Below are 24,082 nucleotides of genomic sequence, written 5' to 3'. Positions count from 1 at the left end.
GGAGAGAATATGGATTTGAGGTGCAAACCACTGTCACCAGGTGCAAAGGGCTGATTTCCTGCAGCCACCACTCTGCAGCCCCCATGTGGCACAAGAAAGATTCACTTGGCCCTGTCCAAAGCCAGAAACCTTTTCCTCTAAAGAAATTCCCAGATTTTTACAACATAAACCTCGAACAAGTTCAGTGGTGGGAATACCAGACACAGCATTGGAGAGGAGATTGGGAAAGAGGAGAGGACCTGGCATCCCTCTCCAAAGGCTTCCTTTAGAGCCCTTGCAAATGCCTTCTGTGGCCTCTTCCCTTGGAGGAATTGTTTCCTTGTGCCAGCAAATGAGGAATTACTTAAATATTCCTGCTTGATGTTGTGCTGAATGGCTCTGATGTACTGCAGGCTTTTGGTTCAGCTGGAAAATGTTTTAGTGGATAAAGATTTTTAGATGGTATCGAGGCCCTTCCTCAGATACGGAAAATTTTCTTCGTCAGAAGGTGGATTTTAAGGAATTTGTGTGGAAAGGCCAGAGCAGAGCTCATGTGATGGAGCAAATTCCTTTAAAAATCGAAGAGAGCCCTTGCAGTGACCTGAGCCACCAACAAGGACAGGGAGAATGAGGAGCAGGTCTGACCCTGCAAAAATGAAGAACCAAGAGCCTCTTCCTGCAGGGATATGGGAGCAGGGCCATGGATAAATCCAGGCCTCAAATTCAGTTATTTCCTTACTTAAAGAGATAAAAATTGATATATGTGATGCAGGAAGCAATGTGTTTTATAGACATGGATTTAGTCTTATTTTCAACTTGTGCAGAGCCAGAGGAGGCCGTTTTAGCTTCTCTTTGAAGGGGATGTAAGAAAAGTTTGCTTTGTTTTCTTTCTCACATGCTGTTGTGCAAAACCCTCCCCTCCTGCCCTTCCTGCAGCCCCAAACCTCTCCCTCAGCTGTGCCACGGTTGCGCTTCCTCCTGCACAAACAAACAGCCTTGATAACATCAAACCCCCTAAAAAACACCCAGACACCCACGGGAGGGAAAGATGACAAACACTTCCTAAAGCCCAGGCAATCCTGCAGCATTTTAGGGTTTCCATGGAGTCATCCTGAGTCCTCCCCCTCGGTAGGCTAAGTCCTGCATCCAAAATTCTGTAATTTCCCTGATTTGATCCCAGGCTGAGGCCAGACCCCCACCCTGTGCAGGAACGAGGGGCTGGGCCAGTTGGGACCATGCCCTGACCTTTCACACTTCTTTCTTTATTATTTTGGGGAATAGCAGGCATGATCATTGTGTCAGTTGAAATCTGCCTAGGGCTGCACTGCTCTGCAGCTGCTCCCAGCGATCAGGGCTTTACCTGACAGAAAATTCCATCTGTCCTCCAGAGGCTTTTTAAAAAAAAACCTTTTTCACTGGGATTTTGCCTCCCTTCCCTTTCCCACCCCCTGCACCTGCTGTTTTATGTTTAAATTTGGTTCTGGAGTTTTCTGGCTCCTTTGCACTTGCTCAGGGGGATCTCGGGATCCTTCCTGGCTGAGATGGTGCAGAACAGAACCGAGTCCTCCCCCTTGGCAGGGTAAGTCCTGCATCCAAAGTTGTGTAATTTCCCTGTGAACCTGGTTTTATCCTGGCCCTGCACAGACACCCCAACAATCCCACCCTGTGCCTGAAAGCCTTGTCCAAAGGCTCCTGGAGCTCTGGCAGCCTTGGGCCTGTGACCATTTTCACCCCTTGCAGAGGAATCCTCTCCTGGGGAAGTGTTCCCGCTGTGGTCATTCCTCCTGGGATGCTGAGGGTACTGGGAAGGATGGCACTAGGAGCTGTGTCCATGAAAAACTAAATCAGTTTTGGGTTATTTAGAGGTTGGTACCCACTGAGAATCTCTGCTGGGCTTTTTCCAGTGCTAGTCATTCCTTTGAGAAGGGGAAAACTGGGATTAGCAGAGAAATCCACGTGTCCATCTCAGTCTGCCTCGCTGCCTAAATCCACTCCCTTGCATCCCACAGCTTGTTGGGCATCGTGGGCAGGGGCTGGCAAGCCCCATTCTCCCAACTCCAGGAAAAGCAAACAATGGGAAGCAAAGCAAACATGCTCTAATGCTGCCACCTACCTACAGCAACTCCAACTGCTCCCCGAGGAGCTCTCCCTGGAATTCCACGTCGTTTTTAATACACTCTATGTAGGTCAAATTCAGTTCCAAGATGATTGTCCAGTGTTGAATTGCAGGAATAGTTTTGGTGGGGCTGGTCCTGCCCTGGGGCTTTGGGGTGATGGGTTTGTCTGTCCCATCCCTGGTCGCTGCCAGCTGCAAAAGCCACCTCTCTCCTGCTGGAATTCCAGTGCTCTGGCATCTTTGGGGGGCTGTTCCTTCTCCTGGTGGCCCTTCCCTGAGGAAGTTTGCAACAGAAGGGTTGTGTAACCAGGCAAGAAGTGAACAGGCTGTGCTGACTGGGGCTGCTCTGGCTTCTTCCAGGACCAAACCGCTCTTCCCTGATTAAACGGGATCTGAAAGGATCCTGAATCTAACAGGAAAACAAATTGCTGGTGTTCCTAAAGTGATGAAAAGTAGGCAGTGATAGAGCTGCAGTGTCATCCTTCTGAGGGACAGGCATAGTTTGGAAAGACAGCAGCTTGATCCCATGGAATTGGAGCTGCAGGGGAGATTTTCCAGACTCCTGGGGGAACAGGAGCAGAGTGGGTCTGTGGACATGGAAGTAAAGGGGATGCACCATGAGGAGCTGTGGGTATGTGCTGGCACATGAGTGAGGAAGGATGTTCCTGATGGATCAGCCAAGGGTTTATTGACAGCTGGGAACGATTCCCTCTCTGATTCCCTTCCTGTTTACACGGGGAAGTGACAGCTCCGGGGGCTGCGGGACGCGGGAAGCAGCCGAGCCACGCGCTCTCCAGAGGGGCTGCCCTTGACTGAGGAGCTTTCCTTTCCTTTTCTTTCCCTCCCAGGTGTGGCAGATTCCTGAGAATGGGCTCACCCTGTCCCTGACAGAGCCCGTGGTAGTGCTAGAAGGCCATTCCAAGAGAGTTGGCATCGTGGCCTGGCATCCGACGGCGCGGAACGTGCTGCTCAGTGCAGGTATGGAGCACAGGAATGGGCAACAGCCACCTCTTCCTGCCTCCCTTCCTCTCCAGCTTTTCCTTTTCCTTCTTTCCTCTCCCAGCTGCTCAAATCCCTATGAATCACAGACCCATGGCAGTAGCTGGGAATGCTGGGACACATGGCTCACAGCCTCCTCTGTATCTCAGCCTTTTTTATCTTCAGTTTACAGGGATAAGCACCAAGGAATTGTCTGGAATTGGAGTATGAAAGTTGTTCCAGACTTTATTTGATCTGCAAGAACAATTTACATCTGCATTCCCCACATCCCTGCTCTCGTATACTTTTAGAACAGGCCCAAGTGTTTCTCCTTTCCCTTGATCCCTGCAAAGTATTCCAAAGTCCAGCTGTTCCTCCCACAAACTCTCATGGTCAGCATTTTCCAAATTGTGTCCTTGGCCGGTACAGTCCATGGAATGAGATTCTTTTGACCACTGAAAATCAGTCACATGATTATGGAAATAAATTGGATTATTATCCATTACCATTATCCATTGGTACGATCTGAGACTTCCATGGGTTGGGTCCCAAGGCAAGAAGTGAGTCCTTTCAGCTGGATTGTTGGATGAGCTGGGTGTTTTCCATTGATAAAAATCCCTCCTGAGCTCCCAGTCTGGGTTTTGCTTTATCCCTTGTTCCCCACCTCTGGCTTTACCCCTGTGTACCCCAGTGCTGTGACTGGAGCTGTTATTTCCCATTTTAGGCTGTGATAATGCCATCATCATCTGGAATGTGGGAACAGGAGAAGCCCTCATCAACCTGGATGACATGCACGTGGATATGATCTACAACGTGAGCTGGAATCGCAACGGCAGCCTCATCTGCACAGCTTCCAAAGACAAAAAAGTCCGAGTTATCGACCCCAGGAAACAAGAAATTGTTGCTGTAAGTTTGCTTAATCATTTAAGAAACAACTGGATTCGCTCCATCAGGGAATGAGCAAGAAAATATGAAAGAAATATGTGGATTTTACACACCTTGTTCAGTCGCTTTCTTCAGAAATTACAGAAGGAATAGTAGGGGTTGGAGGATTTGTCTGGGTTTATTTGGATTAGTGTTTGAACTGGGATTTTAGGGCTCAGTTTTAAACCTGCAGGAGTGTAATTCCACATCTAATCCTTTTGTATAATTACAGTTCCAGAGTAGTGCATGCAAAGCATAGCTTTAGTTGTAGCTTGCAAAGAGGTTTTCCTTCAGCCTTGCAAGAGTCCAATTGGCAAAGCTGGAATGAACCAGGAATGTCCCCTTCTCCCGTGGTCCAGTGTTTGGGTTTTTCCCTCAGGCAGCAGGGGAGGAGAGTTGGATGTTGCTCCTTGGATCTCTTCCTGCATGGAGGAGTGGCATGTCCAGAGAGGAACCACCACTCCAAGGGTTCTTCTGTTCACTGCTAATCCTGACCTGCTCCTCTCTTCCAGGAGAAGGAGAAAACCCACGAGGGAGCCCGGCCCATGCGAGCCATTTTCCTGGCAGACGGGAACATCTTCACCACCGGCTTCAGCCGCATGAGCGAGCGGCAGCTGGCCCTGTGGAACCCGGTACGATCCCGAATCCATGTGCTCCTCACATCCATGGAGTTGCCAACCCAGCCCTGCAGCCATGGAATCATGGAATGGGTTGGGTTAGATGGGATGTTAAAGCCAATCCCATTCCAATCCGTGGGCAGGGACACCTTCCACTATCCCAGGTTGCTCCAAGCCCTGTCCAAACTGGCTTGGACACTTCCAGGGATAGAGCAGCCACAGCTTCTCTGGAGCCTTCTTCTTCAGGGCTTCACCACCCTCACAGGGAAGAATTCCTTCCTAAATTAATCATTTATATACGTGAGGTTATTTCCACTCCATCCGCTGCCTGCTCCTGCTTCCATGATTTTTGCTGTGTGGTCACTCAGTGAAGGAACTGAGCAGGAGCAGCGATCAGCTGGGAGCTGCAGGTTGGAAGTGCCTGGGAAGATGCACAGGGAGCAGAGGGGCTGTGGGAAGGTCACTTCTCTCTGTGCATTGTGGAGAGCAGGCCAGCAGCAATCCCAGGAGAGTTCAGGGTGGAAGGGACCACCCGGATTGTGTCCAGGTGGCTTTTGAGTGTCTCCAGGGAAGGAGGCTCTGTCCCATCATCCATCACACGTCCCATCCTACTGACACTAACTCACTGTGTCACATATTTCCCTTGACTTGGTGAATTTTCCTGGCTCCTGTTTTTATTTCATTTAGTGATTAAAATGCCCTTGGGGAATGAATCAGTTCGTGAACATTCCCAGCATTTGTTGTAACAAACGGATCCTTCTGGGAGGTGCAGATACCACTGGGAGCTCACTGCCTACAGAGTGTTAATAATTTAGACTCTCACTCTATGAAAAGAAGCTTTTCCAGTCTTTATTAACATTCCTGGCATTTTTATTTCCAGAAAAACATGGAGGAGCCCATAGCCCTTCACGAGATGGACACCAGCAACGGGGTCCTGCTGCCCTTCTACGACCCAGACACCAACATCATTTACCTGTGTGGGAAGGTAAGGAGAGGCTTTGGAGGCACCTGGAGGGGGTGGTGCCTGTGAAATGTTCCTCAAAAAATCAGTGCTGCAGCAAATGTGGGGCTGCAGAGAGACCAGGTTGCTCTGGAATGGGTTTGATCATCACTCTGCAGAACCTGGAAAGGACCTGGATGTTTCTTTGAGATGGATTAGGTAAATCTGCTCCTAATGCAACAAGTCCCACACCATTGCCAAAACATTTCTTGCTGGTGTTGACCTGGATGATTTTACACTGGTATGGGAGGAAGGTACATTTTGGGTGTTGTCCTCCTTGTCCTTGGAGATGCTGGAGCCTTTGGTGACTCTCTGTAATTTTATGGGGTTGAAGAATAGAAAACTGGAATTAGGTGCTCCTTTCTAAAAACAATTTGTAGGAATTTGGTGCCCACATGTGATAGACTCCTACAAATAGGAGCCAAAGCCAAGATGAGCAAGGAATTACAAAGGAGGATCCATACAAGTATGTTCATAAATCCCATCTTTGTAGCAGCTGATGAGGAGCATTTAGTTTCTATCTGCCACCCCTCCTGCAGTTTCAGAGACAGCAGAGTGGTGAAATTGCTTGGAATGAAGGATAAACTGGTTTATAGTCTTTCTGCCCGATTGTGGCAGGAGGTTTTTCCACAAGAGGTGAGGAAGGGGCCACTCCCTGCCTGGAAGCACGAGCTCAATCCCTGTCCCACAGTGTTTGGAACAGGACTTAGAGGAATTGTTCAGTGGATGGACTCAGATTGTGGAGGGGATCAGCCTTGCTTCAAAAACAGCTGTGAGCTGTCCATGGCAGCATTCCTGGAAGGAAATGGGAGCAGCAGTGTGGGCACAGGGAACACAGGTCCTGCAGCTTCTCCTGGGGTTCCTTGCAGGGTGACAGCAGCATCCGCTACTTCGAGATCACGGATGAGTCCCCGTACGTTCACTACCTCAACACCTTCAGCAGCAAAGAGCCACAGAGGGGCATGGGGTTCATGCCAAAGAGGGGCCTCGACGTCAACAAGTGTGAGATTGCCAGGTGAGGAGAGCTCATCCCAGGGCTGGGAGCTGGGGCTGGGAATTCCAGGAGTGGTTAAAGCAGCAGAGCAGTGAGCACAGGGCAACCGTGGTTCAGAAAACCTGGGAAGGGCAGGAAACATCTCGGGATGTCACTGCAGTGGCTCCAGGAGGGAACATCACTGCTGGCTGGGAATATGAGCCATGTCTTCTCCCAGGAAACAAGTGATAAGACAAGGGGAAATGTGCTTGGATATTAGGAACAATTTCTTCATGGAAAGGGGGGGTCAGGCATTGGAAGGGGCTGCTCAGGGCAGGGGTGAAGTCCCCATCCAGGAGGGATTTAACAACTGTGTGGATGTGCCACTTGGGGATATGGGTTATGGTGGCCTTTGCAGTGCTGGGGGAATGGTTGGACTTGATGGTCTCAGGGATTTCTGTTGTTCCTTGGGGTTGCTCCTTTCCCATCTCCTCACTCCTTGTCCCACCTCTCCTTTATCACGGCAGGTTCTTCAAGCTCCACGAGAGGAAGTGTGAGCCCATCATCATGACAGTTCCCCGCAAGGTGAGCACTGACTGCCCTGGGGCCAAGCTTTGGAGCCAGCTCTTGCCTCCCAAAGCTCCTGACTGATCCATGTCTCCTGTCTTGCAGTCCGACCTCTTCCAGGACGACCTGTACCCGGACACAGCCGGCCCGGAAGCAGCTCTGGAAGCAGAGGAGTGGTTTGAGGGGAAGAATGCTGATCCTCTCCTCATCTCCTTGAAGCATGGGTACATTCCAGGCAAAAACAGGGATCTCAAGGTGGTCAAGAAGAACATTCTGGACAACAAACCTGCTGGGAACAAGAAGACCGATCTAATAAACGCTCCAAAGAAAGCAGCGGATGCCTCAAACCCTGTGAGTAAACTCCAGGAATTTTGAGGGTGATGGCCTCAGGTGGGAATGCCAAGGTGGGACCGGTGACAGGACCTGAGGGAATGGCTGGAGTTCTGTCAGGGGAAGGTTAGGTTGGATATCAGGGAAAGGTTCTTCCCCCAGAGGGTGCTGGGGGAAGAGGGTGCTCAGGCTGGCACCTGAGCAGGCTCCCCAGGGGATGTCCCAGCCCCAAGGCTGTCAGAGCTCCAGGAGCATTTGGACAACACTCTCAGGCACAAGGTGGGATTGTTGGGGTGTCCTGGTCAGGGCCAGGAGTTGGACTCAATGATCCCTGTGGGTCCCTTCCAACTTGGGATATTCCATGATTCTGTGATTCTAATGCTTCTGTAGATATGGAAGATTACTTGGAATTGTTTTTTTCTAAATCACAGCACCATTAAGGTTGGAAAAGACTTTCAGGATTCCCAAGTCCAACCCTAACCCAGCACCAGCACCTTGTTCACCACTAATCCCTATCCTTTGGGACACAGAGGAAAGCATAGCTTAAAGAGCAGGTACTGGTCCTGGATGGGTGCACTGGTGCTGCTGGAGATGCTGCTCCATGCCCTGAGCATCCCAACTGCTCCAGAGTCTGTCACACCCTCATCCCTCCAACAATCCCACTGGGAGGAGCCCTTTCCTTGGAAAACCCCAGAGCTCTCCTCACTCGTCCTTTCTCATCTTCCAGCAAAACGACGCCAAATTGGACGAGATTTTGAAGGAGCTGAAATCCATCAAGGACACGATCTCCAACCAGGACGAGCGCATCTCCAAGCTGGAGCAGCAGATGGCCAAGATCGCGGACTGACGGGGCCGCCAGCCCAGGCACATCCCAGCTCCCAGTTCAGCCAGCAGCAGCCTGCAGCATTCCAGTACGAGCTTTCCTGTTCTCCTAAATCCACGTCAACGAGAGCCGATGATTTCAAGCCAAGCTTTTTAGTGAAAGATCTTTTTCGTTTCCCGATGTTCCAATGAATTTCTGTGACTGTGTCAAAAACAAGGCAAAAACGAGAAGTGCTACTTTTACAGTTTTTTTGGGTTTTTTTCCAGATGTTATTATGAATTCTTGAAAAACAAATCCATTCTTGACTTCAAATGTCATGCCCAAATACCTTTTTCTAGATTTAGGGACCAACACCACATTGTTCTTAACCTTTTTTTTTTTTAGAGTTGCCAAAAAATAGAAAAAAAATTGCTTTTATTTTTCTTATTTGCCACTTTTGCAGTATTTGTGTTTCCATTCCAAGGGACAGGGGGCGTGGGGAGTGTTTACACTGTGCAGAGAACAAAGCTGAAGCTATTTTGTATAAATCCTCCATTTGGAACAATCAGGTGGGTTCCCTTCCTTTCTCTTCCCTGTGGAATCCCCTTGGAGATGGGATCAGCTGCCTTTCCTGCTCCACAGCGTATCCCCAGCCCTGTTGGCTGACAGAAAAATACAAATATATCATTCTGAACAAGGGGATTTATTTCCTACTGAAGTTTTAAGCCAGCACCATGTTCCCATTTTCCTACAATCCCAAGGTTTGTTTCCATGACCAAACTCACTCCTTTTACTTGCTCATTTTTATTTCCATGTCAAGGCAGAAGTGACTTCCATGCAGGAATGTTTTTATCCATGGAGCATGGAGTTCCAGGGGAGCTGTGGGATGCCAGCAGTCATTGCTGTAAATCTTTGTTTCTGCCCCCCAACACTCCTGAGCTCATGGATTTTAAGGAGCTTTTGGAATCCATCAGCCCTTCACACCAGTGCTGATAATAGGAATTTTCTGTGCTTCCAAGGCAGCATTAGCAGCAGAAAGGTGATTTTTTCATGATAATTCTCCACAATCAAAATGCCTCTGTTGTTACTTTTTTATCATTTGTTTTCTCCTGTCCATCATTCCCATTCCTGACTTCCACCCTTCCATGCAGGAAAGGATTTGTTCCCGGATCAGATGAGGGACCTCCAACCCCAAACCCCACCCTGCGCTCCCAGCCCTTCAGAGCTGAAGGGACTGGGAGGATGGATTTAATCCCAGTTTGGAGAACTGGTTTCTCACACGGCTCCTTTGGGATCCTGCAGGGAGAGGCCCTGTGAGTGCTCTAGGCTGGTGAGCTCCTCCTGGAATTCCATGGAAGCTCAGCTCAGCAAAGCTCTGCTCAGGCAGGGTCTCCCCTGTGGAGGAGCTGCCAGGGATGGGGCAGGCTGGCTCCCTGCTCCCAGGCTGTGTCCTTGTGCTGGGAATGGGATCCAGGGCACGCCAGAAAGCTGTGCCAAGCAGGATTGGTGCTGCCATTCCTGGCACAGCCCATCCCTGCAGTGCCAGGGAGTGCTGATAACCCATCCTGAATCCAAAGGTGGGCAGAGACCATCAGGTGTCTGAGAGCTCTGGATCCTTATCCCAGCTGGACTCTGTCCCTGCAGCAGCTCCGTGTGCTCTCACCCGGAGCATCCCAGTGGACATGAGTCCCTTTGTCCAGGCTGAAGTGATTGATTTTTTTAATTTGCCATTAGTTTAGCTAGGAATTCTCCAATTTTCCATTTTTCCCAGTGTTTGCATGTTCAGAATTTCCAGGTTAAGGATTCCCTGTTGTGGAGGGATGTGTGTGTGGAGGCGGAATCAGCCGGGGGACGTAGCTGGAGAGGCACGAGGACGGGATGGAGGAGACGGAGGATGTGGTGGGATTGCAGAGCAGGAAAGCTTCAGAAAAGCGGGATTTCTGTGTTTTAGGGCCAAGTGGCATCCCTTGCCTGGTGCCCGTGGATCCACAATCCGGCTGCTCCAGGTTCTTTGGCTGTTTGGTGACGTTTCTGTATTGCAGTAAATGCCTGAGATGTGTATTTTTATGGATTTTTTTTTTTTTCCTTTTGGATCCCAAACCCGAAGGTTGTTCTCCCCACAGTGGTGATTTCTGTGTTGATTTGTACGTGTGACTTCAGGGTTGTGTGCTCGGGGACCTCGGGTTTGTTCCTAACATTGGAGGGAAATCAGTTTTGGGAGCCACTGGATTGAGGTGCCCGGGGGTGGGGGTGTGGGAGATTTTAGTTCCTAGCCTGTATTTTATTTAAATGAACTGATGCCTCGCCAGGCTCAACCGGAGTCAGTGCCTGAAGCTTTTTGTAGCCGTGATATCCCGGGAGAGAACCAGCCCAGTCCGGAAAGATGCGCTCTTATAGAGCGGCCAGAGTATCTGTCCAAATATTTGCTTCCATTTTCAAAAGATAAAAGTCATTGATTATAAACTGCCTCTGCTTGGCTTTTCCTTTGGCTCTCGGCATTCCAGGTCTTATTGATAACTGGGATATGGAATGAAGGACACTTCAGTGGGGGGCTGTGGCTGAGGGGGTCCTTGGGGACCTTCTGCTCTTGTCCCAGGAGAGCCAGGGCCCATTCCTGGGGTCACACATGGAATCCTCCCTGGTGATTCCCGGTGATGAACCCAAGAGCTTGGCTGGATGTGGGATGTGATGACACGGATGGGCTGGGGGATCTCGGGGTGGATGGGGGTGATCCAGGAAGGAACAGCCCTGCTTGGGAACAACCCTGGATCCGGGGGCGCTCATTCTGCTCTTCCCCGGGTGAAATTTGTTTCCAGGCTGCAGGAAGTCTGGAATTACACAGAGTCTGGGCTGGAAACAGCATCACTTACTCCGCCCAGGTTTGAGCTTTCTCAGGGCTGAGGCATTTCAGGGGATGTTGCACAACCACCTCCAGGACACCCTGACCCCAGCACCCCTCCAAAGCCGGGCAGGGATGCTCCCAGAGAGTCAATGCTCCCTGGGCACATGGATCCATCCCAGGGATGCTCATCCCACAGGCCTGAGACCCTTTTCTTCCCTCTTCCATCCCCCTGGCCAGGTGTTTTGGAGCAGGGACGGGCGGGGGGTTGTTGACACCCCGAGCCCGTTCCTGCGGATGTGCCTCTTGCAGCACCTTCCTGCGGCTGCGGCTGCGCCTCCCGCCCGGGAGCCTGCGGTTGGGGCGGGGGTTTTCCTGTCGTGCCAATGCCACGAGGCCGGGACAACACCCAGGACAATACCCAGCAGCCCCCGCAGCCCCCCCCCCGAGAGCCCCTCCGAGCATCCTGGGGGTGATGCAGAGAGAAGGAGCACACACAAGGGCTGTGCAAAACATCAAGTCAGGCCCTCACCCTCCTCCACCTCGTGTGCTAAAGCGTTTCCCGGTGTTGAGGTATCGCAGGGCACCCTGGCCCCCTCCCTGGCCATGCCCACACCGTGCCCGCGGGGGTGGCAGCCCTGGCACCAGGTTTGCCGTCACTTCTGCTTTCGGAGCGACGCGAGCCCCGGCGCGCAGCTGCTCCGCGGGGCCGCCGGTGGGGCCGAGCCCTCCGAGGAAGCCCCTCTTTGGGGTACAGCCCACATCCTACCACCCTCCCCGGGGGTGCCCGCAGCCCCCATCCCGCGGTGGCCCCACTCTCGGCGTGACGTCCTCCCTCCGCGGACTCTGGAAACCGCAGCCGCTTTTCCGCGCTGCCTCCCTTCCCCGCCCGGCCGGAGGTGCAGGCGGAGGGTGGCCCACGACGCCCCGCGGGTGCCGGTGCTAGGGCCGCCCTCGCCCCGCCGTGCCAGCCCTCGCCGGTGAGTCCTGCACTTGGGATCCCAGCGCGTTCGTCAGCGCAGGTGAGCCCCGGTGGGAAGGTGCTGGATCCGGGCTCTGCCCCGGGGATGCTCTGGGTGCAAAGGGGGTGCTCAGAGTCCCTGAGGGTGCCGCGCTCCGTGCTGGTCGCTGGGGAGGCGGGTGGGTGCTTTGGGGATGTGGGAGCCTCCTGGGGATGCTCGGAGCATTGAGCCGTGGCTGGATGCTGTTGGGTGCGGATCCTCGGGGACCTCGGTGGCTTCCGCCCACCGGGGCTGCCGAGGGAGCGGAGGGCGGATTGGTGATGGAACAGAGGGATCTGGGGTGAGTTTGGGATGGATTTGCCTCTCCTGCTCCAGCACAGAGACACAGGCTCATGGTGGCCTCAGCCCGGGAGCCCTGTGCCAGCCCGGCGGGCAGAGGGGGGTGACGGGCACCCTGGCAAGGGGTGTCTGTCAGAACGTGGGTGACATCCCCGTGGTTTCATTTCCACATGGAGACTCATCCCACAACTGCCCCGTCCCGCAGCAGCCACCTCTATCGCGGCTGATTTCCCATTTCCAGACACTCAACTTCCCTATCAAAACTTGCTCCTGGAGCAGAGCCACCGGCGCTGAGCTCCCGCAGGTGGGGGCTGTGGCAGGAAGAGGATGCTGGGCGCCTCCTCCGTCCCCCCAAACCCGAGGGCCCCTTTCCAGAGGGGAAGGAGGATCCTTGGTTGGAGTGTGATCCCACAGTGGGGCAGTTTCATGCTCAGCATTCTCCCGCAAGAAGCAGGACCCCGATGTCACCTGCCCTTTCTGTCCCCTGCAGGTCCCATGGCGCTGGGCCGGGCCGTGCTGGTGCTGCTGGTGCTGAGCCCCCTGCGGGCGTGTGGGGCTGAGCTGCTGGAGCCAGGGGTGCCCCAGGGTGGGCAGTGGGTCTGGGGGGAGGCCAAGACCCTCCCCCTCTCCCGTGGGAAGAGGGATGACAGTGGGCAGGAGCCCAGTGCCTCCACGATGATCAGCAGTGACAAGAGCGATGTGCCAGCACCCGGCACCAAGGCCAGCCTAGTCCAGGTGCCAACCACAGCCGATCCCATGGATGATTCCCCCGAGCCTGAGCTGCTCCTGAGCTCTGCAGCACCACTGCCCAGCACCAACGCCAGCCTGCTCCTGGTGCTTGCAGTGTCCACCACAGCTGAGCCTATGGATGAGACAGATTCCCCTAAACCCGACTTACTGGAGGACTCTGAGGCACCAGCAGTGCCAAGCACCAGCACCAGCCTGCTCCGAGTGCCTGTAGTGCCCACCACAGCTGATCCCATGGATGAGACAGATCCCCCTGATCCTGACCTGCTCCCGAGCTCTGTCCCACCACCAGCACCCGGCACCAAGGCCAGCCGGGCACTTGTGGTGCCAACCACAGCTGATCCCATGGATGAGACTGATTCCCCTGCTCCTGATCTGCTGCCAGGCTCAGAGCCTGGCACGCCATCAGCAGCCCAGAAGAGCATCACCACCACCACCCCCAGCTGGCTCACAGCACCCATCGAGGAGGGCACAGTGACTGATGACCTGGCCAGCAGCTCCTCCACGGGGCCACACTCAACAGCCGCCCCAGCCCTTGTCCTCACCAGCACGGGCTACAAGAAACCCAAGAAATCCGAAGCTCCGCCTGCATCGACCCTCCCGGCCCCTTGGGACACGACGCCGGTGGCCACCGCGGTGCCCTGGGAGCCCAGCGGGGTGATGAGCAAGTGCCTGCTGGCCATCCTGCTGTTGGGGCTGGTGGCCGCCACCTTCCTGGTGTGCACGGGGGTGCTGGGGACGCTGCTGTGGCGGCGGGCGCGGACGGGGCAGCGCCGGTTCAGCCCCACCGAGATGGTTTGTATCTCCTCGCTGCTGCCCGACGCCGAGGCTGCCGCCGGCCCCCGGCCTGTGCCGGCCCGGAGGCACAAGCTGCTGCTGCCCGACGGCAGCTCCGAGCCCGATGGAGACAACCTGACTCTCAGCAGCTTCCTGCCGGAGCACTCCTGAGCCCCAGCATCCCGGAGCCTCCTGCATCCCGCAGCGCTGCGGGGCCGCGTGCCCGGTCCCCGGTGGAGCCGCGGGCAGGGTGCCCCTGTCCCCCGGTGTTTTAGCTTGGACCTGTGTGACGGAGCTGCTCCCCCGCGGCCAGCTCAGCCCTCGAAGCCCATCCCATTAAAGAGTTACCCGGACATGGTGGTCTCTTCCTGGCAGGGACGGCACCCGCCAGCCCCCTCCCGGCCCCGCCGCCTGCCCACATCCTGCCGCCTGCCAAAATTTCGCTTCTCCATCCTCCCCCTCAAGCCCCCGGGGGAGCAGAAACGAAACCCGCGGCCACTCCTTGCCGGGCAGGGACCAGACCCCGGGGGCTTGGGGATGGGACCGCAGCCCCCGGGACCTCCTGCCCGCGCGGGGTCGGCCTCGTGGGAGCTGAAGGGCGGGGGGGACGCGGCGGAAACGCCGGGGGACGGGGACAGGGACGGGACGGGTGCGCCCGTGGCACAACGTGTTCCTGCCTGCGGTCGCTGCAGCGAGGCGGGGACGGCTCCGGTGCCTCCGCTGCCTGTCAGGTGCTCGGCCCCGAGGGCGAACGGTGGCCGCAGGGTCTAGGCATCATCCAGCTGGGACTGGGACTGGGAGGGATGGGGAGAGCAAATCCATGAGAGGCCAGCGAAGGTCCCACCGTTTCACCCACTCAGGCAGGTGTCAGTCACCCCTCAGGGCCACCAACTGATCCCTTCCTCGGGGGAGCGGAAATAACCCAGGCCTGGCCCTGTCCTGCCAGGCTCAATGTCCCCATTTTTCCAATTTGCTCCACCCAGGCTCCCCATCCCCACATCCCCACATCCCCATCCCTGCTGTGACCAGATTCAGCATTCCCATTCCCACGTCCCCATATCCCCTTCCTCACATCCCCAAGCTTGCAGCCTCCTTAAAGGCCACTCTGGGCTGTCTGTCCAGGGGGAGTTGCCAGCGTGGTCGTTCACCTGCATCCCGGCCCCGCTGCCTGTTTACATTCACCCTGAGCTTGGGATATTTTCCATCTGGATCCTGGCAGCTGCAGGCTGTGAATGTAAACGTTTATGGGTGAGTCAGCCGGGCCAGGGGACTCGCAGCCGGTGGCCATGGCTGGTCCCCATGCAGGACACCCTGGCCGTGGGCTCCTTGCTGATGCCACCCTGCTCTGTCCCACTGTATCCCCACGCCAGCACCATGCCAGCCAAAGAAGCTGCAGGGAAAGAGGGATGCTCCCATCCTCTGGCTTCACCCCACAGCAGCTCATCCAGCCTCTGCCTCCAGTGAGGATGAGGCTGGTGTGTCCCGAGGAACAGGATGGGTGCAGATCCGAGGGATTGCTCCCGCTCTCCCAGCCCTGTCCCGGCCGCTCTCCAGCAGGAGCCCAGCGAGGAGAAACTTTCCTCCACCACGGGAGCGGGAATCGCCCTATTTGGCACAGTCAGCAGGTCCTGTCGGGCTGCCATCGCCCACCTCACGGCACAGGAATTCACAGGAAGCCTGCGTGCTGTCACGGCAGGATCCTCAGGGATCCTGTCGGACAGCAGGAGGGCAGCGTGCGGTGGGGTGACACCGGGCTGTGGTGGGTGACAGGGGGCTGGGGGTGACACCGAGCTGTGGTGGGTGACACGAGGCCGGGGGTGACACCGTGCTGTGGTGGGTGACATGAGGCCAGGGGTGACACCGTGCTGTGGTGGGTGACATGAGGCCAGGGGTGACACTGTGCTGTGGTGGGTGACACAAGGCCGGGGGTGACAGCGGGCTGTGGTGGGTGACAGGGGTCTGGGGGTGGCACAATCCCACGCACGACGCTGCACATGGAGCTCCACACGCCTCGTGCAGCTCTGCAGGACGGGTGCCCTCCGGGTATTTTGCTGGCACAGCAAAGCGCAGCCCATGGAAGCAAATTAGAAGCAGAGCAAGGCTGAAATGCCTCAAATTGCCGGTTCCCCGGGCGGGCTGTGCCGCCGAGCCCAGCCCTGCGCGGCCGCGCGTTCCTGCTGCCCCAAATTACACAGCGGGGCCGGGCGGTCCCGGCCCTGCCCAGCTCGGAGGGGCCGGGCCCGTGCCCGCTGCAGGCAAAAACGGCATCGTAATGGCCAGTGGGAGCTGGCACCGGGAACTGGGACGGGGATCCCGGCTGCGAGGGTGGGGACGCTGGGCAGGGAGGGATGAGGACTCTGAGCAATGAAGGGTGGGAAGCGTGGGCAGGGTGGGATGCAGATCCTGGACAAGGAGGGATGGAGACTCTGGGTAAAGCAGGATGGGGATCCTGGCTAGGGTGGGATGGGGTTCTTGGATGAGTGGCAATGTGCTCTCTGGATGATGAGGGATGCAGACCCTGGGCAGGGTGGAATGGAGACCGTGGACAAAGAAATTGAGCCCAGTACCGGCATTACTGGGTGCGTGGGGGGAACTCAGCCCCATCCCCACCTGGGCTAGAGCAGGGCTGGATGCTGCTGGGACTCCTCGCCCCTGGCCTCTCCTCGCCTTTCCCCCTTCCCCTCTAGGATTTCATCACTGAGCACTTAAGGCCGGGAAAAGCCGCCCCAGCAGCTGCAGGGAGCCGCCGGGGCAGCCAGACGGACGGAGCCTTTATTTCGGGGAGCCGCGACACCGGCGGCGACGCCGGAGAAACCCCAGCGGCGCCAGCCCCCCTCCGGCCGAGGGGACAGAATCCCTGCCCCCCGGCCCGCGGGGGTCACGGTCCCCAGGCACTGGCCATGGCTTTTTGGGGGGTCTGGCAAGTCCCCAGAGAGGAGCAGAGGAAAATAGCAACAGGATGAGGTCACGCAGCGGCTGCAGCCTCTTGAGCAACCTCAGGCCAGGCCGAGGGGACCAGGGCAGGGGGAGAGAGAGCTTGGGGGGGGCTCAAGAGATGTCTCCAGACCCCAAGACTGGAGACAAGGACCCGGGGAGCTGAGCAGCTGCTGTGTTTGTCTGGGGAACCAGGGGAACCCCTGCCTGTGTCCCTGCCTGCACCCCAAGGCAGAGGCGCCCAGGCCAGAGCATTCCCAGGCTGGGATTTTTAGGAAATGCTCTTCTGAAATTACAGGGATGGTCCTAAGCCATGTTTGCCCCACTGGCTTAATAATGCCAGGGCACTGAGCCCACATCCCTCACTGTCCCACTTGGACCCTCGGATGGGCTTTACCCCCACCTTTGTGGATAAAAACAACATTAAAAACAACCCTCTGTGTGACCCCCATCCCCGCTTGCACCCCAAAATGTGGCCCCTTCCGGGGTTGATGATGGGGGGCACCGTGGCTCCTTTGCTGATGGGATGAGCCAGGAAACACCCCCAGCCCCAGCTGGATTTCATCTGGGAGGGGGCTGGGGGCTGCTTGCCTTTCCCTGGCCTCCCACACCCCCTCCCCATCCCGGCCGTAATGAGAACAAGCTGGTCCCGGGCTGCGACGCAGAAGGAGGAGGAGAAGAAGGAGGAGGAGAGGAGGGAGAAGGAGGAGGCTCCATCCCAGCAGGCTGCAGAAAGGGGCTCGAGGTGTGTGGGACAGATCCCGTCTTCCCGGCTGCCTCCCGCCGGCTGCGGGCGAGGTGAGGATCCCACTGGATGTGCCAAGTTGCTCCCCAATTTTCGGGTGGCTCTGGAGCAGGGCACAGGCTGTCCCACAGCCGGGGGTGCTGCAGTGAGGGCTGGGCATGGTCCCCACGGCGGGACACGGGACGGAGTCGGCCACATGGCTGCATTCCCAGGCAGGAATCGGAGCGTGCTCCCTCTGGACAGCACCAAAATCCTGAATTTCTGGAGCGGTTGGGAAGCGGAGCTGGAAACAAGCTGTGGGTCTGGGGGTGGGCAAGGAAGGGGCTGGAATGGGATGGGGGTGGGGGTGGAGGGCTGGCGATGCCCGTGGTGCCAGGCCCTGCTCTCGGCACTGCTTTGGGCTTTGCTCAGCCCCTCCATGGCCGCGGCTGCTCCTCAGCTCTGATGGCTGCCGGGGAATTGATGCCAGCCCCATCCCGGGACCCCTTTCCCGCCGAGGGGCCCCTGTCTGGGGTGAAGAGGAGGCTGAAGGGGCTCATCTCAGCCCCTCAAACCTTTCATTCTCCCTGTGCTGGTCAGTGCTGTGACCCCACAGCCGCAGCAGTGCCCATGGGGAGCCAGGAGGGTTGGGGGTCAGGGGCACCTCCCACCTCCGCTGCTGTTTTTTTGCACTGGATTAATAGAAACCAGATTGTGCAGCCAGGAGAGAGCCTGGAAGCCAAATCCTGCTGTTGGAGTCCCTCTCGTTCTGTAAAGCTGCTGGCTTGGGTTTGTTTGGGGGGAAAATGCAATGTGGGTTGGGATTTGAGGAGCTTGAGGTGGGGGAATTGTCATGGGGGGGTCCCTGCTGATGTACCTGGGGAGCTGTTTACTGAGACCTCCCCACGGAGCCGTGTGGAGGGGAAGAGCCCTGGGAACAGCTCGATGGCGTTACGTGGCGGGGCACGCGCTTGATGTCCCTTGGGAATGTCTCGGGACGCGGTGGAGACAGTCACGTCCCTCTCCCAAATCCCGTGGGGTGCAGAGCCCGGCCAGGGGCTCACCCCGCTCATCGCTCCGGGGTGGGGAGCGTGTGTCCCGTGCCCTACAGCACGCTGTGGGCTGTGGAATGGGGCAGATCCAACCCCATCTGGGCGAGGAGCACAGCACAAGGACGGAGCCAGCCTTCCCCCCTTCACAGGGACACTCAGGCAGCCAGGACCCCATTCCCTGCACCCCAGCTCTGGGGCTGCCCCTTTGTCCCACACCCCATCCTGGCTCCACTCAAGCACATGGTGGCACCGGGGTGAAATCCTGCCCCAAACTATTTTTAGCCGTGTTCCAGCTGGGAATTAACGGTCTGGGACGGCGGTTGGGAAATGCCTCTTGCGCCGGGCCCAGCCTCTTTGTAGCGTCGCCTGTGTCAAAGTTTCCACTGCAAACCTCCATTTTTCAGGAATTCTCTAATCAGCCAAATGACCGTTGTCTGGAGCCGGGCGCTGGCAGCAGCCCCGGTCCCCCGGCCTTGAGCAATCCCACCCAGCTGGCTTCCAGCTGCGCCCTTGGAAAACAAACGGAGCCCCCTGCTCTGTCAGGGCGAGAAAACCGGAGTTGCCTTTCTACTTCCATAAGGAAATTCAGGCGGGTGAGGGCTGGTTTTGGGGGCTCACTCTGTTGGGGTACTAACGTGTCCCCCCACCTCTCTGCATCCGACAGGTCTCCTGCACGAATCCTGGGAATGGGCTCAGCCATGGGCACGTGGTTGCTGCTCTTGGTGCTGCTGGTGGCAGCCCCGGCACAGGCGGCAGCGCCCCGGCAGCGCCCGGTGCTGCCGGACACCGCGGGCAGCGGGGACGGGGACGAGGCGTCAGCCACACTGCCCGCCCAGCCCGTGACCCCCCGGATCAGCCCCACGGTGGGGGACGCGCCAGGGACTACGGTGACCAACAGCTCGGCACCGGGCATGCTGGACGGGCTGGTGGACTTCTTCAAGGAGTACCTGCTGCTGGTGGTGGTGGTGGGCTCGCTGTCCTTCGTCCTCCTCTTCATCATCTGCGCCGCCGTCATCGTCCGGCAGAAGCACAAGGCCTCCGCCTACTATCCCTCCTCCTTTCCCAAGAAGAAATACGTGGATGAGCGGGACAAGTCGGGGGGAGCGCGGGCGTTCAGCGAGGTGCCCGAGAAAGCCCCCGAGGCCGGCGCGGAGGAGCCGCTGGACGGCGGCCGGCAGCTCCAGGCGGACATCCTGGCTGCTGCCCAGAACCTCAAATCCCCCCACAAGGCGCCGCTGGCCAATGGGGCCCAGGGCGAGCAGAATTCCCCTCAGGAGGAGGAGAAGGAAGAAGAAGAGGAAGGAAAGAAGTTGGGGGATGAACAACCCAAACCCCCTGCCCAAAATCCAGGCGCAGAGGAAGCGGCGAGTGCGGGAAGCAAGGAGATCCCTGATGCATCCCAGGATGGCTCCCAGGCTCCCTCTGGAATCTGAGGCAGGGACACAGTCCCGGGCAAGCCTGAGGAGCTGCTGGCTTGGGACTCATGATGGACATGGTGGATCAGGCTCCGTATGTACGTGGTGGCTCAAGGAAGCCCTGATGAAGATCCCATTCCCTCCCAGCTCCCCCAACCCTGGTGCTGATGGGATGCTCGTGGGGGGGATTTGCCAGCTGGTGGTTTTCCCCAGCACTGGAATGCCAACAGCCCCAGCTCCTGCTGCCCAAGGGGCTTCTCCCACCCCAGGCACTGGGTGTGTGCATCCCCCCAGCTGCAGCTCTGCCCCCACTGTGCCACCAGCTTCCTCCCAAATGTTATTTTAATCATCAGCAGCCTGGTTCATGCCGGGCTCCTGGCTGGGAGCTGTGTCCCTCTGGGAGAAGGGATGGGACCAGGGCTGGAGGTCTGTAGGACATGGGTCAGCTTTGCCCATGGCCACCCAAGGGAAAGAGGGATGAGGATTTAGGGACAAGGACCTTTCTTTCCTTCTTCCACCCCAGAGCCCAGCTGGATTTTTGCCTCACTTCCTGAACCCTTCAGCTAGAAATAAACATTTCCTCCGCACAGCTCCTCTCCCGTGTGTCTCTGCAGCCGTGGGGTGGCCAGGGGACATTCCCTGTGTCCTTGTGCTCCTCCAGGGGCACAGCTGGATTGGACTCCAGGGGCACTGGAGCCCTGGGCAGGGTGTTATCAGTCCCCACATCAGCACATCACGTGCCCTTCCAGGAAACCTTTATCTCGTACCCACAGCTGTGGGCCGAGGAGGGGCTGTGGGGGACTCAGCCACAGCCCTTGAGTGCAGCTGCTGCTGTGGGGACAGCAGGAAAACCTGGAAGGTGAGTGAAGCTGTTCTGCCTCAAAAGCAGCACATCCCTGTATCCCTGAACCTCCTGAATCCCTGTTTTATCCCATTATGTCCTTGCCTCAGGACAGCCTTCCTTTGGGAAGAGTGTGCCACCACAAAGAGCGGGTTTTGCCCCAAAGCAGAGGTGAGTGTGTGAAGTTCCCCTGATTTTCTTTTTAAACTGGGCAATAGCAGGATTGTTCCATGAGGGAGAGGCACTTTCCTCACTGCTGGAGGGTGCCAGCTGAGGAACCACAAGAGGGACCTTGTGAGTGACAAACTCGCAGCAACGCGTGACCTCTGTGTTAAAAATTACAAATATTGTGCCTGGACGGAGCAGAATGAGACAATTTTTTTTTTTTTAAATGTGGTTTTAAATGTTTAACAACACCCTCAGTATGAAAAATGGGAAGTGAGGTGTCCTGTGGGGGGTTAGAAGGTTAAAAAGTGAAGTCTGCCAATGTGCTGTCTGCTTGGTTTGGAAATACTCCCCCAGAAAAGAGGAACTCTGGGAGCTCCCCCTCAGCTCTGTATTCCAGCTCTGCTATTCCCCACCGAGGTTCCAGTCTGAGGGTGTACTTTAGAGAATCTTGGAGCAGTTTGAGTAGGAAGGGATCTTAAAGGTCATCCAGTTGCAAGCCCCTTCCTTGGGCAGGGACACCCTCCTCTAACCCAGGATTTACAGCTATAAGAGAGCACCTGGTGAGTGAAGAAGTGAAATTCTTAAAGAAAACACAGGCTGTTCCTCAAACAAGAGCTTCAAAACTTAAGTGGTGACAGGATGGGAGCAGAAACCACCAGTGTTTCCTGGTCACTTTTCCCTTTGGCACCTGCAAAGGTTCCCAGAATTCCAAGAGCAGGAATTTGCCCCTGGATTGTGAAACCAACCCTGACGCAGCCGGAGCCAGAGGCGGCCCCACAGCTCTCACACACACATCCAAATCAGAGCAACACTTCCCACTAAATTCCACAAAATATTAGGCAAAACTAGACATCTTCCCAAAATAAAAATGAAAGTGCAGCCCTTCCAGTACCGGACAGCGGGGTTTTGTCTCCGGAGCGGAGTCTTCCCGCGGCATTCCCGAGGGGACAGGAGCCCCCATCCACGTGAGCACTACGGAGTGGCTGGACACCACAGGGACACGTTGTGCGTAACTTGTGCGTATCTTACAGCTTGAGTAGTGCACAGGGTCCTACAACAGCTCGGGAATTGCTCTGCAGAGTGAGGAGGGAGGAGGGGAAGCTGCGCAGGCGGTTCAGGCATTGTCGGCTTTTTTGTCGGATTCTCTGTTTGGATCCTGCTTCAGTTTGTAATCGGCCAAGGCAGCCTTGATGGCGTCTTCAGCCAGCACTGCAAAGCAAAAAAAAAAAAAGGATTTTAAGGAGAATTCAAGAGCTTTTAAAACAAAAGATGAAGTAAAAACAAAAGCAGGCAGTAGTGAGCAAACAAGACCAGCAGCACAGACTGATCTTAGGAGTAGAATCTGAATGGAATTCCTAAAATACTGAATTCCTACAATGCTGATTTCAATAATGTAATTCAGAATCTGATTGTTTATTATCAGTCTGCCGAACCACAGGCTCCAAAATACTGAAGTGATCTGAAAATTCTTGAATTAACCCTGGAATCTGAACATATTTTCTCTTAAGGACAAGATTGTGCAGGAACTGTTTGGAAAACAGCATCCAGAAGCATCTGTGCTATTTCCAGAGTATCTGAGATCCAGGGTTTTTACTTACTGGAGCAGTGCAGCTTGACAGGGGGAAGGCAGAGTTCCTTGGCAATATCTGTGTTCTTGATTTCCAGCGCTTCATCAACCTGAAACACAGGCAGAGGTGGTCACGGGCCCTGCTGTTTGTGTTTGCTAAGAAGGTTTAATGCTCCAGAGCCAGCACAATCCACAAGGGAGATCATCTCAGCTGCCCAGGGCAGTGAGGGATGTGGGAATTAAGGAATGTCTGACTGACATATCAGTGTCACACACTGTTCCCACTTGGCCTGTTTCAAGTCTATTTATCCTCTACCAAAACACTGAGGTGCATTTACTGCTGGCAGAAATCATCTAAAGGTTCTCTATAACTAAAATTTCTGCCATCAGCCTGGTTTTGCTCATTGCATAAGACACAAAGTAATTTCCTGGTGGAATTGTTCCATGTAGATGTGACACTTGGGGACATGGTCAGTGGTGGAGCTGCCAGTGCTGGGGGAACGGTTGGACTTGATGTTCCTAGAGGGCTTTCCCAACCTTAATGATTCCCTGTTTGTTGTTGAAAAAGACAATTATTGCCCTACAAGTGAAACCCTGACAGTGCTGGCAGTCACTTCTACAGCACAGAAGAGTACAGGGACTCCCTGGAGAGCACTTCCTCCGTGACCCCAACAGAGAACACAGGCACGTGGGAAGCTCTGCAGCTTTCCCGGAGCTCCCTCACCGTTTTCCCTTTGACCCATTCGGTGGCCAGCGAGCTGGAGGCGATGGCCGAGCCGCAGCCGAAGGTTTTGAAGCGGGCGTCTACGATCTTGCCGTTCTCGTCCACTTCCACCTGCAGGAGCATTTTGGGGACATGTCCGTGCCCGGTTCAGCTCAGCCAGGTCTCCCCAGCCAGGCCCCGGGTAGGGCGGGCATGAGGGAAGCCCGTGCTGTCCCTTGAGGGGACACGGACAGCTTTGACCCTCGCAACGGCCCCATGTGACCCCACCCAGGTGCCAACGGGTCCCCAAGGTCACCTGCAGCTTCATGACGTCGCCGCAGGCCGGGGCGCCCACCAGGCCGGTGCCCACGTTCTTGGCCTTGCTGTCGAGGGAGCCGACGTTGCGCGGGTTCTCGTAGTGATCCACCACCTGCAAAGACACAGCGTCAGAGAGGGTCACCCCGCGCTCCCCCGTCCCTCCCCGTGTCACGCTCGCCCCTCACCTTCTTGTGGTAGCCCAGCGCGGCCGGGGCCGGCCCGGGCCGGGGCCGCAGCAGCGCCGCCCCCGCCGCCCTCAGCGCCGCCATCTTGACTGCTGGGAGGGGCGGTGTGGGCCTCCTTTTATAACCTCGGGCGGGTTGGTCACGCCCCCCCGACCACGCCCCGACCACGCCCCCTCGCCTCCGGAGCTCGCGTCTCACCCCGGCCATACGTTGGCCGCGCAGCCG

The 24,082-nt window shown here is 56.3% G+C and overlaps 4 protein-coding genes across 6 annotated transcripts in view; 3 read left to right on the top strand and 1 right to left on the bottom strand.

Moving 5' to 3' along the window:
- CORO1C (coronin 1C) overlaps positions 1-10,749 on the top strand; it is a 41,254-nt gene extending 30,505 nt beyond the window's left edge. The window contains exons 4-11 of the mRNA XM_068208611.1: positions 2,944-3,073; positions 3,798-3,979; positions 4,510-4,629; positions 5,495-5,599; positions 6,484-6,629; positions 7,115-7,172; positions 7,260-7,505; positions 8,212-10,749. Of these exons, the coding sequence (XP_068064712.1) occupies positions 2,944-3,073; positions 3,798-3,979; positions 4,510-4,629; positions 5,495-5,599; positions 6,484-6,629; positions 7,115-7,172; positions 7,260-7,505; positions 8,212-8,331 (1,107 nt within the window). The 3' untranslated portion in view covers positions 8,332-10,749. The remainder of the gene's footprint in view (positions 1-2,943; positions 3,074-3,797; positions 3,980-4,509; positions 4,630-5,494; positions 5,600-6,483; positions 6,630-7,114; positions 7,173-7,259; positions 7,506-8,211) is intronic.
- Positions 10,750-12,019: 1,270 nt separating this feature from the next.
- SELPLG (selectin P ligand) lies at positions 12,020-15,653 on the top strand. Of its 3 annotated transcripts, none has more exons than XM_068208612.1 (2): positions 12,020-12,147; positions 12,917-14,242. In XM_068208612.1, exon 2 carries the CDS (start codon positions 12,922-12,924, stop codon positions 14,119-14,121), a length of 1,200 nt encoding a protein of 399 aa, XP_068064713.1. In that variant the 5' UTR covers positions 12,020-12,147; positions 12,917-12,921; the 3' UTR covers positions 14,122-14,242. The 3 variants fall into 3 exon arrangements, 1 of the variants encoding a protein (XP_068064713.1); XR_011004941.1 differs by lacking the exon at positions 12,020-12,147 and adding an exon at positions 15,545-15,653 and having other exon boundaries at positions 12,183-14,814; XR_011004942.1 differs by lacking the exon at positions 12,020-12,147 and adding an exon at positions 15,079-15,174 and having other exon boundaries at positions 12,183-14,816.
- Positions 15,654-16,620: 967 nt separating this feature from the next.
- Positions 16,621-21,298, top strand: TMEM119 (transmembrane protein 119). Its single transcript, XM_068208614.1, has 2 exons — positions 16,621-17,682; positions 19,325-21,298. Exons 1-2 carry the CDS (start codon positions 17,411-17,413, stop codon positions 20,091-20,093), a joined length of 1,041 nt encoding a protein of 346 aa, XP_068064715.1. The 5' UTR covers positions 16,621-17,410; the 3' UTR covers positions 20,094-21,298.
- A 598-nt stretch (positions 21,299-21,896) lies between these two features.
- Positions 21,897-24,006, bottom strand: ISCU (iron-sulfur cluster assembly enzyme). The gene is made up of 5 exons (XM_068208616.1): positions 23,858-24,006; positions 23,671-23,784; positions 23,376-23,486; positions 22,683-22,761; positions 21,897-22,293 (listed from the first exon to the last, which is right to left on the bottom strand). The coding sequence occupies exons 1-5, from the start codon at positions 23,939-23,941 to the stop codon at positions 22,199-22,201; spliced, it is 483 nt and encodes a 160-aa protein (XP_068064717.1). The 5' UTR covers positions 23,942-24,006; the 3' UTR covers positions 21,897-22,198.
- Between the last annotated feature and the right edge of the window lie 76 nt (positions 24,007-24,082).

Source organism: Anomalospiza imberbis, chromosome 18, assembly GCF_031753505.1.
Source record: "Anomalospiza imberbis isolate Cuckoo-Finch-1a 21T00152 chromosome 18, ASM3175350v1, whole genome shotgun sequence".
NCBI lineage: Eukaryota > Metazoa > Chordata > Aves > Passeriformes > Viduidae > Anomalospiza > Anomalospiza imberbis.
The sequence above is the reverse complement of the archived record's forward strand: the minus strand, read 5'-3'. Positions and strand labels throughout refer to the sequence as shown.